Source organism: Oryctolagus cuniculus, chromosome 9 (assembly GCF_964237555.1).
Source record: "Oryctolagus cuniculus chromosome 9, mOryCun1.1, whole genome shotgun sequence".
In the NCBI taxonomy this organism is placed as follows: Eukaryota; Metazoa; Chordata; class Mammalia; order Lagomorpha; family Leporidae; genus Oryctolagus; species Oryctolagus cuniculus.
The window spans coordinates 98,600,899-98,620,656 of record NC_091440.1 but is presented as its reverse complement, the minus strand read 5'-3'; the positions used below and the strand labels follow the sequence as shown (position 1 = coordinate 98,620,656).

Below are 19,758 nucleotides of genomic sequence, written 5' to 3'. Positions count from 1 at the left end.
GTTTTAAGTGTTCCAGATGTCATAAGTTCAGTCACCAAAACAATGCATTTCTTTCCTTTTACAGTGGATTCCCATGAATCATAAAATCGAACGATGTTGGGATGCTGAAGACCCTTCAACATTTCAGCCTCTTCCTTGAATCTCTGCCTCTCAGACTTGGTTAACTTTCGATCCTAAAATCAAAATCCAAAACAACATTTAGTTTTCAAATTTTAAGTACCAAGTTACACAGTTAAAATTTAAATGCTAAACATGTACTAAATCATCAACAGTATTAAAACAGCAACACTGAAGTTATTAATGACAGTTCACCAGCGTGCCTTAAGACTATGAGAAAAAGCTAAATTGTTTTTAAGAAAATTCTAGCTTACAAAATCATGCTTTTGTATATTTACTCTTAATATGTTAAAGATATAGTCTCATTTTATAAAGTGAAGTTAACCTGCCACTTTCAATACAAGTCATCAATTGCTAGAGATATGCAATTTAATGTCACGGAATGAACATGGGGTTTTGAGGCAGAAAGGTCTAAATATAAATTCCAATTCTTCCCTCTCATTGATTACAATTTCACTGGGGTGGGCATTTGGCACAATGGTTAAGACGATGCTTTGGGGCGTCCACATGCCATGTTGGAATGCCTGATTTGAGTCCCAGCTCCTCCACTTCCAACCTAACTTACTGTTCCTATGTATCCCAGGAGGCAGCAGATAATGGCTCAAATACCTGGGTCCCTGCCACCCATGTGGAGGCCAAGATTGAGTTCCAGGTCCTTGGCTTTGGTTTGGCCCAGTCCAACTATTGTGGGCATTTGGGGGAATGAACCAGAAGATGGAAGATGCCGTGTCTCTGCCATTCAAATACAGTGAAAGGACAGAATGAATAAATTACTTTCCTTTATGAATATATATCATCCCAAGAATTGCTATGAGAATTAAGTAACCTATGGGCAAGGCTTTCATCACATGTTTAAAGAACCTGATATTTGGGGCTAGTGCTGTGGCACAGACGGTGCTGCAGTGCCAGCATCCCATATGGGCATTGGTTGGAGACCCGGGTTGCTCCACTTCCAATCCAGCTTTCTGCTACGATCTGGGAAAGCAGAAGATGGTCCAAGTCCTTGGGCCTCTGCACCCACGTAGGAGACCCAGAAGAAGCTCCTGGCTTCGGATTGGTGCAGCTCCAATCATTGCAGCCATCTGGGGAGTGAACCAGAAGATAGAAGACCTCTCTCTCCCTCTCTGCTTCTCTGTAGCTTTGCCTTTCAAATAAAATAAATTAATCTTAAAAAAACAAAAACCCTGATATTTCACAGGTCAAGTCACTTCTTATTTGAGAAGTAAAAGAGGGAAAGAACTCGATTTTTTTTTTTAAGATTTATATATTTATTTTAAAGTCAGAGTTACACACACACAGAGGAGAGATAGAGAGAGGTCTTCCATTGGCTGGTTCACTCCCCAGTTGGCCGCAACAGCCAGAGCTGCGCCAATCCGAAGCCAGGAGCCAGGAATTGCTTCTGGGTCTCCCATGCGGGTGCAGGGGCCCAGGATTTGGGCCAACTTCTACTGCTTTCCCAGGCCACAGCAGAGAGCTGGATCGGAAGTAGAGCAGCCAGGACTTGAACCAGTGCCCATATAGGATGTAGGCACTGCAGGCGGTGGCTTTACCTGCTACGCCACAGCGCCAGCCCCCTTATTTTTATTTATTTATTTAGACAATGTCTTGTACATTAAAACTCTGAGTTGCTCTGTGAATTAAAACAGAAACTAGGGGCAGATATTTGCGGTGTTCAGTTAAAATGCCACTTGAGACACCTACACTCCATATTGAAGTGCCCATTCAGCTTCCAGCTACTCTGTTTCTGATCCAGCTCCCTACTGATGCGCCTGGAAAGCAGCTTTACACTTAAGTCCCTATCACCCATGTGGGAGACCCAGATGGAATTCCTGGCTCCTTGCACTGGACTGGTCCAGTCTTGGTCATTGGTGTCATCTGGGGAGTGAACCAGCAGATGGGAAATTTCTCTCAATAATAACATTGTTAAATAATAATAAAGATTTCTGATATTTCCTTCAATTATAAATGTGTACAGCTAGTAGTATTTAGCAGTCTGTGATTTCTGTCACCAAAAGACTTAAGATATTTTCGTGTCACATAACAAAGGGTCACAGTATCTCAAAATGTGACTTGCATTAATCATTACTTTGAAGTTATGGTAGCTCCCAGACCTCCCACTAGATCTCTACCTCTCTCTGTAACTCTTTCAAATAAATAAAATAAATCTTTAAAAGTAAATAAATAAAAATACAAATTATTCAGCCTCAGGTAGTTTGTTATAGCAGCCTGAACAAATTAAGATACCCTCCCACTAACAATGTATGAAGGTTACCATTACTCCACATACAGCAGTACTTAGTAGTATCAGACAATTTCTGCTTGTTTGATAGGTGTAAAATAATTTCCATTTGCTTCATTTACTTCTTCAAAATCAATAAAATGTTTGAGCAACCTTTTCTGTTTTCTTTGCAGACTACTTGAGATTTCTCTTAGCTGCTCGGTCATATAACTTCTTTATCTGATTTGGAGAAATTCTTCATTTATTTTGGATACTAATTCTTTACCGGTCTTACAACTTACAATTGAGTTTTCTCAATTTGTGGTATAAGTTTTCAACTTGTTTATGATGCTTTCTGATTTACAGATGGTTTTTCACTACAGAAAAATCTTTTTACTTGGTGGCAGTAATCTCAGATACTAAGGCCATAATTTTTCACCTGAAAATATAAAATTTGTTTTGTTTGCCAGATTTGGGGAATTTTCTTGTAAGGTAAGAGAGAGATTGATCATGAACAACTCATTCTTTCCTCGCTCCATCATATATCAATTTTTAGTAAGTATAGTTCTATTTTTGGATTCTATATGCTATCCCAATGGACAGTCTATTTCTGTACTAATGCCATAACTTCTTAATTACTACAGCTTTATAATAATTCACCCTTAATGGGACAATTTTTGTGACACACACTCCCCAAGTTCATTGAAATTGTGTAGGCTATGTTTTTTCCAACGAGAAGTTTAGTTCACTTCCAAAATGGCTGCTATACCCAGGGATGGGCCAGACCAAAGACAGGATTCAGGAACTAAATCCTAGTCTCCAACTAGTAGCAGAGGCCAAGTACTTGGGTCATCTTCCACTGCTTTCCCAGGCATTAGCAGGCAGCTGGACTGGAAGCAGAGTAATCGGGACTCAAACAGGCACTGTAACATGGAACACTGGTATTGCATGCAGTGGCTTAACCTGCTGAGCTACAATCCCTGCCCCAACATATACTAATTTTTTTTAAATATTTTATTTATTTATTTGAGAGGTAAAGTTACAGAGAGTGAGAGGGAAAGTCAAAGAGAAGGGTCTTCCCTCCGTTGGTTCACTCCTCAAATGGCCTCTGCAAGCCGGAGCTTTGTCGATCCAAAGCCAGAAGCCAGGTGCTTCTTCCCGGTCTCCCATGTGGGTGCAAGGCCTAAGGACTTGGGCCATCTTCTACTGCTTTCCCAGGCCACAGCAGAGAGCTGGATAGGAAGAAGTGCAGCCGGGACTAGAACCAGTGCCCATATGTGATGCTGGCTCCGCAGGCAGAGGATTAACCTACTACACCATGGTGCTGGCCCCAATGTATACTAATTTTAAATAATTTTATTGAGGCGTAATTTGTATACCACAAAAATCACTACTTCAATCATTCCACCTCTTATACATTATCTCCCTTAATAATTATTTTACCTTAAGTATTCATCTTTATAATTATGACTATAAATGGCACATATTCCTAATTGCTCCTTACTCCCTTCTCCAGTCAATTTTCTATTTTTTGGAATATATTTTTCAAAACTCTATCACTAAATATCCATTAGTGGAAGAATCCTAGATTTTCTAAGTGTTTCTTTTTGCTTTAAAGACTTATTTATTTATAGAGGGACCAGGAGAGAGACAGGGATAGTGAAAAGGACAGAGAGAAGGAGTAATAAATAAATAGGTATCAATCTTCCATCTACTGGTTAACTCCCCAAATGGCCACAAACAGGGCTGGGCCAAACCAAAACCAGAAGCTTCACTGAGGTCTCCCACATGGGTGCAGGGGCACCAAGCACTTAGGCCATCTTTCACTGCTTTCCCAGGCATGTTAGCAGGGAGCTGGATCAAAAGTGGAGTAGCTGGGACACAGATAGTGCCCATGGGGGATGTCAGTGTCACAGGCAGTGTCTTAACCTGCTATGCCACAAAGCCAGCCCCTGAAAAGTTTACTCACTCTTGAATGATAGTTTAGATGGGTGCAGAATTCTAGGTTAGCTCTTTCTTCCCCAGCACTTTCAAAATAACGCATCATGTTATTCTGCTTTCTACTGTAGTTATCAGTAAAAAAAATGTTCTTTTTAGTGGCCGGTGCTGGGATGTAATGGGTAAAGCCACCGCCTGCAGTGCTAGCATTCCACATGGTCGCCAGTTCAAGACCTGGCTGCTCCACTTCCGATCCAGCTCTCTGCTAAGGCCTAGGAAAGCAGAAGATGGCCCAAATCCTTGGGCTCTTGCACCAGCATGGGAGACCCAGAAGAAGCTCCTGACTCCTGGCTTCGGATCGGCACAGCTCTGGTCATTGAAGCCAATTGGAGCATGATGGAAGTGGATGGAAGAACTTTCTCTCTCTGCCTCTCCTTCTCTATGTAACTGTGACTTTCAAATAAATAAATAAGTAAATAAATCTTAAGGAAAAAAAAAGCTCTTCTTAGACTCCTTTTTTTTCCTGCTGTGTTCTGCAAATCACTCACTACCTTGCATCTAGCTTTATTTATATTCAATTGGCTAATCATGCTTCTCAAGCTGAAAGTTTCAAGTATTTTTCCTGAAGACAGTAAAATTCTCAACTGTTATCTCTTTAAATACCACCTCCACCCATACTTCATGCTCTTCTTCCTAAGATTTTGTATGTGATGCAGTGTGAATTAGTGCACGTGTAACCTTATTTTATCCTTATTATCTTTTAAACTTCTTTTAAACTTCTCTCTCATTTCCCATTTCTTCCTCTCTGCTCCTTTCTGGGCAATGTTCTCATATTTATCTTCTTGTTCACTATTTATCTCTTCAGTTTTGACTGTATACAGCAGCAGCACCATTCTTGTGTCGCCAGACTACCACAGACTAGGGAATTCTGTGGACATCTTTTAGGATGAGGACAGAACTGACTCTCTGGCAAAAGTAGACGTATATATATCAAAACACTTTTATTTCCCCTCCCTGCAGAATGAACAAACAGGCCATTTTTCCTCTGTATTATTATTATTAATTGAACTGTAAGGTTTAAAGGAGGCACAGATAAAAACTACACATTTTAGGGTCTCAGCCTCTGTTCCAGAAATAAGGAAAAATGAACACAAACTAGACACAGCTTACTACAAAAATCTGGGAAGACAGGGGTGTTGGAAAGAGGGGTAAATATCTGGACATCCATAAAGAAAACAAAACATAGAATCAAGTAGTCCATCACCAAAAGTCTCCACTGGGAAACCTGATAAAGGGAATTAAAATCCCCACACCTGTCCTTCTTTCTATACTAGTATCAAAAGCAAAGCTTGGAGAAAAGGTGTTAGCAGGGAAGCTAGGTATATACTCAAGACTTCAGTAGTGGAGGAATTCTTCAGTTATCTCACCAGGCCCAGTGTCTGGGAGAGGGATTTGTCCCTCCTCATTCAGCATTAACCCCTAAACGTGGAATTTTGAATAGGGTATGATAATCAACCCAATTTGCAATGATCCTTCCAACCCTATACCATTCCTGCTTCATGAACAGACAAGTTTTCCTGGCACGCACACCTTGGAACCTCTTTCCCTCTCAAAATTGGCTTCTCTCAAAGTTCTACAAAAGCCCCTTTTCACATTTATTTCAACCCTCCAACTAGAGGTTGCACCCTCTTGCCACAGTCACATACCCCGATGTGAAAGATTCATGGCAGCAGAGGTATTTCACCCTGGGCTATCCTAAAATGTGCCTTTCCCAGAGATTAGGTGGCCAAAGGACAAGTCCAAAGTATCTGGGATCAAATTACTAAGAAAGATAATACTTCTTACCTGGTATTTAATTTCACTGCATTTTCATTTCATTATAAATTATTCACTGCAGCTCCCCTCAACACAGGTTGGTGTGTTGTTTTTAAGCTTTTCAGTTCACTTTTATCTCAGGTATCAGGAAATCTGATTTTGCCAACTGTTTTGGCTGCTGACATTTGCTTTCAGTAGTTGGTTTCCTCATGTAACTTACAATACGGGATATAAGTTATCTTAAGCTGTTATTTGTTAGACTCCTGCATATACTCAGTTGTGAGTATATCCCTGTAGACAGGCTCTGAACTTATCCCAGAGATATTATTAGTCCTGGCTATAACTCCATGCAGTAAGTTTAAAGCTCTCATTTATGTGTGAATACAGGTCCTTGGTTATAATCTCTCAGGATAAACTATTTTTTATCTTACTTTACTCGGAAACATTTCCTCATCTTCTTCCAGTTTCAGAGAATGAATTTTCCCTTTCATTAAAATTGTAACTCCTTGAATAAACTGACTTTATTGGATCTTAGTTCTAATACCTCTGTGGACTGGAGATTTCATTTATCCTCTGAAAGATAGCAAAATCATGTCTCTTACTTAATAAGATCGGCAAATGTAACCAAAAAGAGCTCGTCAATTCATATTTTTTCCCACTGTGGTCTTTAGTTTCCTCTTAGGTTTTAGATTTTGGAAATTATTTTTACATTATTACAAGCTCAGCTATGCATTTGAAAAGTTAGTTATTGCTGGTTTTTAAAAAAATTCAAGGGGCCAGCATTGTGGTGTAGTGGTGAAGCTGCCACCTATGATGCCAACATCCCATATAGGCACTGGTTCGAGTCCCAGCTGCTCCACCTACCATCCAGTTGGCTGCTAATACACCTGGGAAAGCAGCAGAGGATGGCCTAAATGTTTGGGTCCCTGTACCCACGTGGAGACCCGGAAGAAGCTCCTGGCTTCGGTCTGACCCAGCCCTGGCCGCTGCAGTCATTTGGGAAGTGAATCAGCAGATGAAAGATCTAACTCTCTCTCTCTCTCTCTCTCTCTCACCGCCTCCCCACCGCTTCCTCTTAAAGTACCTATCAAATACATAAAATAAATGTAAAAAAATAAATTAAAATGAAAAAATAAAAAATTCAAATTATCTGGTGTTTGACAGTGGGAAGAGTCCAGTTTTTAATTTGTAATAATAGCTCCCAAATACGTTTTTTTAAAATATGTTATATATTTAAAATATATTATAAAATATGTTTTTAAATATATTATATATTTAAAATATATTATAAAATATTATATATTTTTAAAAAAATCTTATTTACCAAACATTCTTAAATATTCCTCATTTAAAGGAAATTCAGGCAGAAATAAGAGGGAAATCTGGATTGCTTGTTGACTCCTTTTCATACTATTGGACATTCTGAGCCTTTCTATAGTTTTTTTTTTTTTTTTTTTTTTTTTTTTTTTTGACAGGCAGAGTGGACAGTGAGAGAGAGAGACAGAGAGAAAGGTCTTCCTTTGCCGTTGGTTCACCCTCCAATGGCCGCCGCGGCCGGCGCACCACGCTGATCCGATGGCAGGAGCCAGGAGCCAGGTGCTTTTCCTGGTCTCCCATGGGGTGCAGGGCCCAAGCACCTGGGCCATCCTCCACTGCACTCCTGGGCCACAGCAGAGGGCTGGCCTGGAAGAGGGGCAACGGGGACAGAATCCGGCGCCCCGACCGGGACTAGAACCCGGTGTGCCGGCGCCGCTAGGCGGAGGATTAGCCTAGTGAGCCGCGGCGCCGGCCCAGACCCTTATTTTTCAAAAGTTATTTTATTTTAATCATCCTCTACCAGCTATCTTCTCTCTTACCATCATATATCAGTATTTTCTTTTTTTCTTTTTTTTTTTTTGACAGGCAGAGTGGACAGTGAGAGAGAGAGACAGAGAGAAAGGTCTTCCTTTTTGCCGTTGGTTCACCCTCCAATGGCCGCCGCGGCCGGCGCACCGCGCTGATCCGATGGCAGGAGCCAGGAGCCAGGTGCTTTTCCTGGTCTCCCATGGGGTGCAGGGCCCAAGCACCTGGGCCATCCTCCACTGCACTCCCTGGCCACGGCAGAGGGCTGGCCTGGAAGAGGGGCAACCGGGACAGGATCCGGCGCCCCGACCGGGACTAGAACCCGGTGTGCCGGCGCCGCTAGGCGGAGGATTAGCCTAGTGAGCCGCGGCGCCGGCCACCATCATATATCAGTATTTTCTAAAGTAGCAATCCTGTATCTTTCTACTGCTTATTTTATTTGTCCTAGAAGCCAACCTTCCACACCAACTATGCAATTGAAGCAGAGATTGGTTTCCATTAATTAATCTTTTAATTTTCACTTTATTAGTTAACAATTATAGTCCTCAAAGCTTTTGATCTTAAGTCAATATTTAAACTTCTGTAGCATTTATTTTCAGCAATATTCAGGTTTTACTGCTAAATTAAGACTACATATGATATGTCTACCTATCAAAATATGGGTGGAGAGAAGTGTCTGGAATTCCTTGATTAAAATATTTTAGGTCACTATAGGAGCCCTCCCTCGTTATCACTTTCTGCACCACCCTGACGTAGCAAAGACCTGGGCATCTATTCTGTCATTCAATGTGATATTAACTGTTGATGGGTTCTGGGAAATAGAAATAAAAACTTGTTTTCAGGCATAAAGTACAGAAGTTTGAAACACTGTTTTACCACACAGCATGGTTTTAGGTACTATTTACAGGAAAAAAAAGTAGAGAATTATTCTGTATTTTAAGAGAAATGTGTCATATAAATAATTAATGACGTCTGGTATAATAGCAATTCAAAGATGACAGACGTATTGTTTAGGTATCTTACTCTTGAAAACTTAAAAATAATCTGAGATTGAGGCCTAGGTACGGTTGAGAAAATAACTACTAGAAGCAAATAATGACTCAAATGAAAAAACTCTTAGCTGTTAAAAACAACAAGGGACTGTTGTTTTGGTATAGCAGGTAAGACTGCTGCCTAGGATACTGGCAATTCCATATGAGTGCCAGTTTGAGTCCCAGCTGTTCCATTTCCAATCCAGCTCCCTGCTAATGCACCGGGGCCCCTGCATCCATGTGGGGTACCCAGAGGAAGCTCCTGGCTACTGGCTTCAGGCTGGCCCAGCCCTAGTGGTTGCAGTCATTTGGAGAATAAACCAGCAGATGGAAGACTGTCTCTCCCTCTCTAATTCTGCCTTTCAAATCAGTAAAGTAAATCTTTAAAAAACCAACAAGCCGGCGCTGCGGCTCACTAGGCTAATCCTCCGCCTAGTGACGCCGGCACATCAGGTTCTAGTCCCGGTCGGGGCGCCGGATTCTGTCCCGGTTGCCCCTCTTCCAGGCCAGCTCTCTGCTGTGGCCTAGGAGTGCAGTGGAGGATGGCCCAAGTACTTGGGCCCTGCACCCCATGGGAGACCAGGATAAGTACCTGGCTCCTGCCTTGGGATCAGCGCGGTACGCCGGCTGCGGCGCACCTGCCGCGGTGGCCATTGGAGGGTGAACCAACGGCAAAAGGAAGACCTTTCTCTCTGTCTCTCTCTCACTGTCCACTCTGCCTGTCAAAACAACAACAACAACAACAACAAAAAAGATTAATATAGCCTTTAAGGTGTTTCAAAACACTTTAAAAGTGTTTGAAAATTATGCCCGCACTGTATGTGGCCAAATTAAATATGAAATTTATTTAATATTTCTTTAAAACCTTCCAAAATGGTAGGTATCCTTAAGGATTCAACTGATTGTATCCTATGAAGAAGAGTGGATGTTAGTTGAATTTTTCTCAGTCTGGGGGTGGTAGTGGAGGTGGTGGTGGGAAAGATGGAGAGGGAAGGGGGGAGAGAGAGCTGGATCGGAAGTAGAGCAGCTGGGAGTTGAACTGGAGCCCATATGGGATGCCAGCACTGCAGGCGGCAGCTTTCTATGCCAAGGTGTCAGTCCTAGGATTTTTTTTTTCTTTAAAACAAGTTTATCTTAATTTGAATGTGAAGCTAATAGAGCTAAGCTTCAACTATTATAGGTAGAACCTAATACTGAATTAAAATGTTCTAAAGAAAGCAAAAAGGCTGAGAAGGGAAAGTGAACAAAGAATAAACATGCAAAACTTTTGCTCATTTTAGGAAGGAAATTTTGCCATTCGGAGAATAATGTTACTCTGTAGTAGACAAGAAAAAAACATTCTCTAAAGTTTTTATGAATGATGGGTTGCTTAAGGGAGACCAACAAATCTGATCTCTATCAACTTTAATACTCAAATAGAGTTGTTATCGTTGAAATTTAGTAGGTATTTTAAGAATTTGCCATTAGGGCTGGATGCCAGCATCCTATGAACACCAATTAGGTCCTAGCTGCTCCACTTCTGATCCAGCTCCCTGATAACGTACCTGAGAAAGTAGAGGAAGATGACCCAAGTGCTTGGTCTTTGTCACCCACGTGGGAGACCCAGAGAGAATTCCAGGCTCCTGGCTTTGGCCTAGCACAATGCTTGCCACTGCGGCCATTTTAGAAGGAACCAGCAGAGGAAAGATCCTATTCTATAATCTTCTCTGTATTTCTCCCTCTCTGTGTGTGTGACTCTGCCTTTCAAATAAATAAACAAATCTTAAAAAAAAAAAAAAAAAAGAGAGAGAGAGAGAGAGATTTGCCATAGCAGAATAAATGCAGTGGTGCACACTGCCAAGACAACAAGGATCTTATCAAAGAATTTATTAAGCCTGATATAAAAAATTGCTTGATTTTATACAAGAAATCAAGAAAATGAGTACAATACATAAAAACACAATGTGTTAAATTTTCAATATGCAAGTCAAAGTATTTATTTAAGAAAGTAAGATCCAAAAAGTCTATGTCATTTCCAATTCATATACTTTTTAAGATTTTATTTATTTATTTGAGAGGTAGTATTACAGACAGAGGGAGAGACAGAGATAAAGGTCTTCCATCTGCTGGTTCACTCTCTAAATGGCCGCAAATGGCTGGAGCTGAACTATGTAAAGCAAGGAGCCTGGAGCTTCTTCCAGGTCTCCCACATGGGTGCAGGGGCCCAAGGATTTGAGCCACCTTCTGCTGCTTTCCCAGGCCATAGCAGAGAGCTGGATTGGAGGAGGAGCAGCTAGGACAAGAACCAGCGGCCGTATGGGGCGCCGGCACTGCAGGTGAAGGATTAACTTACTGCGCCACAGAGCTGGTCCCTCCAATTCATATTAACCTCAAATAACGAACTTCTGTATTACATTTTTTTCCTAAGACCCTTTTCTTATCAGCTCAATCTTTTTTTTTTTTTTAAAGATTTATTTTTATTTATTTGAAAGACAGAATTACAGAGAGAAGTAGAGACAGAGAGAGAGGTCTTCCATCGGATGGTTCACTCCCCAGATGGTCACCAACAGCAGGAGCTGTGCCGATCCGAAGCCAGGAGTCATGCCGATCTGAAGCCAGGAGCCATGAGCTTCTTCTGTGTCTCCCATGTGGGTGTAGGGGCCCAAGGACTTGGGCCATCTTCTACTGCTATCCCAGGCCATAGCAGAGAGTTGGATGGGAAGAGGAACAGCCGGGACTAGAACCGGCGACCATATGGGATGTTGGCACATCAGGCCAGGGCTTTAACCCATTGCGCCACAGCACTAACCCCTATTATCTCAATCTTTTTTTTTTTTTTTTGACAGGCAGAGTGGACAGTGAGAGAGAGAGACAGAGAGAAAGGTTTTCCTTTTTCCGTTGGTTCACCCCCCAGTGGCCGCTGTGGCCGACACACCGTGCTGATCTGAATCCAGGAACCAGGTGCCCGCTCCTTGTCTCCCAGGCGGGTGCAGGGCCCAAACACTTGGGCCATCCTCCACTGCCTTCCTGGGCCACAGAATCCGGCGCCCCAACAGGGATAGAACCTGGAGTGCTGGCGCTGCAGGCGGAGGATTAGCCTAGTGAGCCGCGGCGCCGGCCATTAGCTCAGTCTTAATTGTCCCCCTCATTCCTCCCCATAATCACTTGGGAAGTAAGAAATAGGTGTTTCAAATGTATGGGGAGACTCATCCCAAAAGCCCAGAAAGCAGTAAAATTTAGAGTTAGGAAAAACAAAAACAGAAAGCTGAATTCCCACAACAAATGTAACCTGTCTTAACACAGGTTTATACTGACAATAAACATGTGATATCTTTATGTGCAGCAAGATCTTACTTTTTAATGTAATAAGTTAATGTTTTATAATTAAAATTAAAAATATAATTAAAATAATTAAAATTAGTATTTCCAAATGATTACTGAACATTTTGATCAAAACCTCAATATAGTATATCCCCAAACCCTATCAAGGATTTTAGGATAAATCCCAGACCCAGTGACTCATATCTGCACAGGAGATATCCTTTTCATGACCAACAAGTCTGAAAAATACTCTTGGGGCCGGCTGTGTGGTGCAGTGCTGGCCTGAAGCGTCAGCATCCCATACGGGCACCGGTTCTAGTCCTGGCTGCTCCTCTTCCCATCCAGCTCTCTGCTATGGCCCTGGGAAAGCAGAAGATACCCCCAAGTGTTTGGGCCCCTGCACCCGCGTGGGAGACCCAGAATAAGCTTCTGGCTTCGGATTGGCGCAGCTCCAGCCGCTGTGGCCAATTGGGAAGTGAACCAATGGACCAACAGATGGAAGGCCTCTCTCTCTCTCTCTCTCCTCTCTCTGTGTAACTGTGACTTTCAAATAAAAATAAATAAATCTTAACAAAAAATACTTATTGTATCAAATCCAAATTTCAAAGCCACTCCGATACACCTTCATTCTCAACACCGTCCAAAACAACTCACTACAAGATAGAAGAACTCCTAAATTCTCACATGCCATGCTCATTTCTTCCTTGTACTTCTATTTCTAAAGTAACTGCCCAGAATTTTAGTTTCCTTTTGAGGACTGAACATACTCTATGTAAATGCTTTTTGAAAACCACGGAAATATGCAGATTAAGGACATTATCTTAATGTCAGCTACCCTATTCACAGTGATTTATTCTCCCATATATATTCCTGAATATAATTCAAACTTAGTCTTTTTTATATTTCAAAGAAACAGGCTACTGAAGAAGCCATCAGAATAAGGTAGCATTTTCTTAATTTGAGACTACATATATCAGAGGTGACTAAAAGAATTTTCTGTCTAATTTTGACTACTAAGTAAAAATTAATACATGTATATTCTGGCTCATCTAGTTGACCAAAGATTTCACTAAGCAGTTTGTTTTTTGAATAACATTAGCAACCAAATGAGAATAGCAATTTACAAATCTGATGTATTCATTACTAAGTTTGCTAATGATTTTGGTTGCAGGTAGATATAGATGTCCTAATATCAGCACATTTTCCTAATCAACTATTTACTCTGAATTCCTTTACCAATCAAACATAAAAACTTTTGCAGCTTTAATTTGTAACTAAAAAAGACAGTTTCATGAGAGATGCTGGCATCCTATATCAGAGTGCTGGTTTGAGTCCTGACCTCTTTGCTTCTGAAATAGCTTCTGCTAACACACCTGGGAAAGCAGTATTAAGATGGCTCAAGTACATGGGCCCCTGCCACCCATATGGAGACACAGAAGGAGTTCTGGGCTCTGAACTTTAGACTGAACCAGTTCTAGCTGTTGAGGCCATTTGGCAGTGAACCACTGAATGGAAGATATTTTTCTCTGTCACTCCCTCTTCTATGTCACTCTGACTTTCAAATAAGCAAATCTTTAGGGAGGACCTGTTAACTGTCCATCTTTCACTTTATATAGTATCATATTACTTTCATTTAGAAACCAATATAATACTCCGGAATTAACCTTTAAACTCTGTCTTAAGAAATCAGTTCCAGGGGCCGGCATTGTAGCATTGCAGGTAAAGCCACCGCCTAAAATGTCAGCATTCCTCATGAGTGCCAGGTCTTGTATGGGGGGCTCCACTTTTTTTTTTTTTTTTTTTTTAGATTTTATTTATTTATTTGAAAGGTGAAGTTAACAGACAGTGAAAGGAGAGACAGTGCTTGGACCATCTTGTACTGCTTTCCTAGGTCAAGCAGAGGAATGGATCGGAAGAGGTGCACCACAGTGCTGGCCCCTGCTCCACTTCTGATCCAGCTCTCTGCTAATGACCTGAGAAAGGCAGTGGAAGATGACCCAGTGTTTGGGCCCTACCACTCACATGGAAAACCTGGAAGAAGCTCATGGTTGCTGGCTTTGACTTGGCCCAACCTGGCCAACGTGGCCTTCTAGGGAATGAACCAGTGGATAGAAGATCCTTCTCTCCCTCTCTCTCTGTACTCTTTCAAATAAAACAATCAGTCATTACACACAAAAAGCGGGTAAGGAAGGGGGACTGCATTGTGACATAGCAGGTAAAGCTGCCACCTGAGATGCTTGCATCCTATGAGTATCATAGGATACTCATAAGAGTTTGAGTTCGAGTCCTGGCTGCTCCACTTATGACCCAGCTCCCTGCTAATGACCTGGAAAAAGCAGCAGAAGATGGCCCAAATCCTTGGGCCCCTTCACCCATGTGGAAGACCAGGATTAAGTTCCTGGCTCCAGGCTTGGGCCTGGCCCAGCCCTGGCCATTGCAGCCATTTGGAGAATGAACCAGAGGATGCAAGATTTCTAGCTCCTCTCTTTCTCTGAAACTCTGATTTTCAAATAAATGAAATAAATCATTATACACACACACACATCAATATACTTACTACCTACAACAGCATCCTCTTAACCAGTTAGTATTGTTATTGGTTATTAAAACAAATTTACAAGTAGTAAAATACTCATTTATATACCACATAAGATTATCTTTTAACTCTAGAAGTGTATGTACTGTATGGACAATAAAGCCATGGCCCATGCACGCTACATGTTCATTTTCAGTTTCTGTTTCTACAAGCTTCTCCACCCACCATCTCATTTTACGTTGCTTATATGTAGAAAATGTGGGGCCAGTGTTGTGGCATAAGGGGTAAAGCCGCCGCCTAAGTGCCAGCATCCCGTATGGGTGCCGGTTTGAGTCCCGGCTACTCCACTTCTGATCCAGCTAGCTCTCTGCTATGGCCTGGGAAAGCAGTGGAAGATGCCCCAAATCCTTGGGCCCCTGCACCTGTGTGGGAAACCTGGAAGAAACTCCTAGCTCCTTGCTTCAGATTGGCGCAGGTCCAGCTGTTGCAGCCATCTGGGGAGTAAACCAGCAGATGGAAGACCTCCCTCTTTGCCTCAGTCTCTCTATAACTGCCTTTCAAATAAAATAAATAAATCATTTAAAAAAAAAGGAAAAATGTGAGAGGGAAAGTTAAGGGCTGCTCAATTTTCTGGTTAACATACACTACAGATCAGATTTCTGAACGAATTTTGAGAATGGATAAGATTTTTTCTCCTGGTGATTTCCATTTCAAAACATAGCAAAGTGTTTATCTGGGAGTTTTACCCTTGGATAGAAGGGGAAACTAGGGCTCTACATATATCAAAGCACTGAATGGGGAAATTAGCATCCCAGAATAAAATCTCCCAGCATTCTTTCATCTTGGGGGATCCGTGTCATTCTTCACATTAGAATGAAGTCTGTTAACAAGCCCACCTATATTCAAAATTTATAGTAAGTCTAATTATTAAATACCAGCATACCACCAAAGATATCACACTGGAGAAACTGCAAAGATAACAACTGAAAAACAAAAATAAACTCATTCTGCAAGAAACCTAAATCCTTCCGTAAAAATGTATGACCTCTTCAGAACTATTACAACTCACTGCCAAGTGAAAAAGTGATTAAGGAAGATGAAATTTTAGGGGTCGGCACTGTGGCACGGAGGTTAATGCCCTAGCATGAAGTACCAGCATCCCATATGGGCGTCGGTTCAAGACCCAGCTGTTCCACTTCTGATCTAGCTCTCTGCTATGGCCTGGGAAAGCAGTGGAGGATGGCCCAAGTCTTTGGGCCCCTGCACCTGCTTGTTAGACCCATAAGAAGCTCCTGGCTCCTGGCTTCGGATCAGCACAGCTCCGGCCATTGTGGCCAATTGGGGAATGAACCATTGGATGGAAGACCTCTCTCTCTCTCTGCCTCTCCTCTCTCTGTGGAACTCTGACTTTCAAATAAATAAATAAATCTTTAAAAAAAAAAAAAAAAGGAAGAAGATAAAATTTTAAAAACGACAGCAATGGTGTCAGGTGCTTACTTTTTTTTTCTGGATTTGTGAAGATTTTGGTATTAATTCTTTTAAGTTTTTTTTTTTTTAAAGATTTATTTATTTATTTGAAAGGCAGAGTTACATAGAGAGGAGAGGCAAAGAGAAAGAGTGAGAGGTCTTCCATCCGATGGTTCACTCTCCAATTGGCCGCAACGGTCGGAACTGCGCTGATCAGAAGCCAGGAGCCAGGAGCTTCTTCCAGGTCTCCCATGTGGGTGCAGGGGCCCAAGGTCTTGGGCTACCTTTTACTGCTTTCCCAGGCCATAGCAGAGAGCTAGATCAAGTGGAGCAGCTGGGTCTTGAACCAGCACCCATATGGGATGCTGGTGCTTCAGGCCAGGGCATTAACCCGCTGAGCCACAGCACTGGCCCCCATTCTTTTAAGTTTTTAATGTATGAAATTTTCCTTTCCAAAAATAATAATCACTTTTAATGAAAATTGTGATATATTTTTACTTATTAAATGAATTATTTTACTTTTAGAGAGTACACACAAGAACAGAAAATGATGGGGGGTGGGAATCAGAAGGAACTTACCAAAATGATAATTCAATGTAATCTTACAAAATAATGTAAAACCACAATGTCAGGTAAGGAGTAGGGGAAAGACATTACCTGAACTTCAACATAAAAATATTATATTCCTCAAAAACAAGAAAACAGAGAAAAATGAAGAAAAATCATCCAAAAATTACAACAGAAATTACAAAGCAGAAAAACATATTTACAAGAGTCTATTTAACAACTTGGATAGCAGAGAAACAGTAAAAACAGGATGAAAAGAAAGACCATTCTTTTAAGCTTTCAAAACCAAAAAATATACAGAGATGGGGAGGAATACTAGCTGTGCTAAAGAGGACAAATGGAAAGAATCCCAAACAAAGCAAGATTTAAAATTTAAAAAAAAAAAAAAAAAAAAGGTATTTTCATGTGAAGGCATTAAAAGGACATCATATATGCATACTTTTTTATTCTCAAGAATCTTAAAAGATGTATTCATAAATTTTAAAATAATTTTAAAAAAAGAAGAAACATGGGGGCCGGCATTGTGGCTCACTTCGTTAATTCTCCGCCTGCGGCCCAGGCATCCCATATGGGCGCCGGTTCTAGTCCCGGTTGCCCCTCTTCCAGTCCAGCTCTCTGCTGTGGCCCGGGAGGGCAGTGGAGGATGGCCCAAGTGCTTGGGCTCCTGCACCTGCATGGGAGACCAGGAGGAAGCACCTTGCTCCTGGCTTCGGATCGGCACAGTGCCGGCTGTGGTGGCCATTTGGGGAGTGAACCAATGGAAGGAAGACCTTTCTCACTGTCTCTCTCTCTAACTGTCTATAACTCTACCTGTCAAATAAAAAAAAAAAGAAGAAGAAGAAACACAAGGAACTCTTGAGTAGATCAACCCATGAAAGGTGGAGACAGGTGGGGAAGACAGTTGTATAGCATTCTTGGAAACTTAATGAGGGTCCGGTGCTGTGGTATAGAGGGTAAAGCTGCTACCTGCAGTGCCAGCATCCCATATGGGTGCTGGTTTGAGTCCTGGCTGCTCCACTTCCAATCCAGCTCTCTGCTGTGGCCTGGGAAAGCAGCAGAAGATGGCCCAAGTCCTTGAGCCCCTGCACCTGTGTGGAAGAAGCTCCTGGCTCCTGGTTTTGGATTGGCACAGTTCCAGCTGTTGTGGTCGTTTGGGGAGTAAACCAGTGGATAAAAGGCCTGCCTCTCTCTCTCTCTCTCTCTCTCTCTTTGCCTTTCAAATAAAAAACAAAACAAAACAAAAATAATATGAGGGTTAAGTGTTGTGCAAGAGTGGGTTAAGTAGCTGGGACAGCCATATCCCATATGGGAGTGCCTGGATTTGTGTCTCATCTCCACTTACAAAGCAGCTTATTGGTAATGCACACTGGGAGATAGCAGGTGATGGCTCAAGTAGTTGAGTCCCTGACACTCAAGAGAAAGACTCATGGCAGAACTGGATTGAACTCCCAGCTCCTGGCAGCAGATGATAGCTCAAGTAGTGGGATTCCTGACTTGGATGGAGTTCTTGGCCCCTGGCTTCAGCCTGGCCTAGCCTAGTTTGTTGGGGGCATTTTGGGGAGTAAATCAGCAGATGGAAGATCTCTCTTTCAAAAAAATAAAAAGTTTTAAAAAGTTGAATGTATTGGGACCAGCGTTGTGCTAAGCTCACCTGCTTGCTCTCTCACTCTTTCTCTCTTCCTCTCTCTGTGTAACTCTTTCAAATAAATAAACAAATCTTAAAAAAAAAAAAAAATAAAGTTGAAATCATGGGACCCTGTGTAGTGCAGGGGGTTGGGCCACTATCTGCAGTACCATCCCATATGTGCATTGTTTTGCATCCAAGCTGCTCTGCTTCCAATCAGGCTACCTGCTAGTGCACCTGGGAAAGCAGCAAAAGATGGCCTGAGTGCCTGGGCCCCTGCCACCCATGTGGGAAACCAGGATGGAGTTCCAGGTTCTTGGCTTTGGCCTGGCCCAGCCCTGGCCATTGTAGCCTTTTGGAAAGTGAACCAGCAGATAGAAAATCTATCTCCATAACTCTGCCCTACAAATAAATTAATTTTTTTAAAAAAAGCTGAATTCATAGAGGTAGATAGTACAATAATTTTGTATTCTTTTAAAATGAATACAGGGACTGGCACTGTGGCTTAGTGGGTAAAGCCACCGCCTGCAGCGCCAGCATCCCACATGGGCACCAGTTCAAGTTCCTGCTGTTTCATTTCTGATCCAGCTCTCTGCTATGGCCTGGGAAAGCAGTAGAAGATGGCCCAGGTCCTTGGGCCCCTGTATCTGCCTGGGAGACCCAGAAGAAGCTCCTGTCTCCTGGCTTTGGATTGGCCCAGCTCTGGCCGTTGCAGCCATCTGGGGAGTGAACCAGCAGATGGAAGGCTTCTCTATCTGCCTTTGCCTCTTTATAGCTCTGACTTTCAAATAAATAAATAAATCAACAAATAAAATAAAATAAATATGACTTACTAGGAATGAAAACAGAACATCATGAATATGTAAATGAAAAACATGTGGAGATAACTTCAAAATAAGAACTCTGGCAATTGTTTAAACATATATTCTGAAAAGAGAAATGGTAGGAGGGAAGGCTAGATAAGTATCACTAAAATCTTGGGAGAACTTCCCAAGCTTAATATGGAGATGAAAATTTATGTTGTAGAGAATAGAGCACCACTGAAAATTTAAAAAGATACGATCAGATTTCTATCTGATCACTCTAGCATCAGTGTGAAATATATACACAGCAGTAAAACTATTTCTGGTAGACTGTTGTATTGGTCTATAGAACAGGCAAAACCAAAATGACAAAATAGTTGATTAGAAATGGAAAATGGAACCAGGTATTTGGCACAGAAGTTAAGACATCACTTACGGTGCTCACATTCCATATTGGGATGTCTGGGTTCCAGTACCAACTCCGCTTCCAATTACAGCTT

The 19,758-nt window shown here is 41.8% G+C and overlaps 1 protein-coding gene across 27 annotated transcripts in view; it reads right to left on the bottom strand.

Moving 5' to 3' along the window:
* Positions 1-19,758, bottom strand: part of WNK1 (WNK lysine deficient protein kinase 1) — a 173,431-nt gene that overhangs the window by 111,082 nt on the left and 42,591 nt on the right. For all 27 annotated transcript variants that reach the window (XM_008259848.4, XM_070049228.1, XM_008259830.4 and 24 more), the window contains exon 2: positions 1-173. In XM_008259848.4, the coding sequence (XP_008258070.3) occupies positions 1-173 (173 nt within the window). The remainder of the gene's footprint in view (positions 174-19,758) is intronic.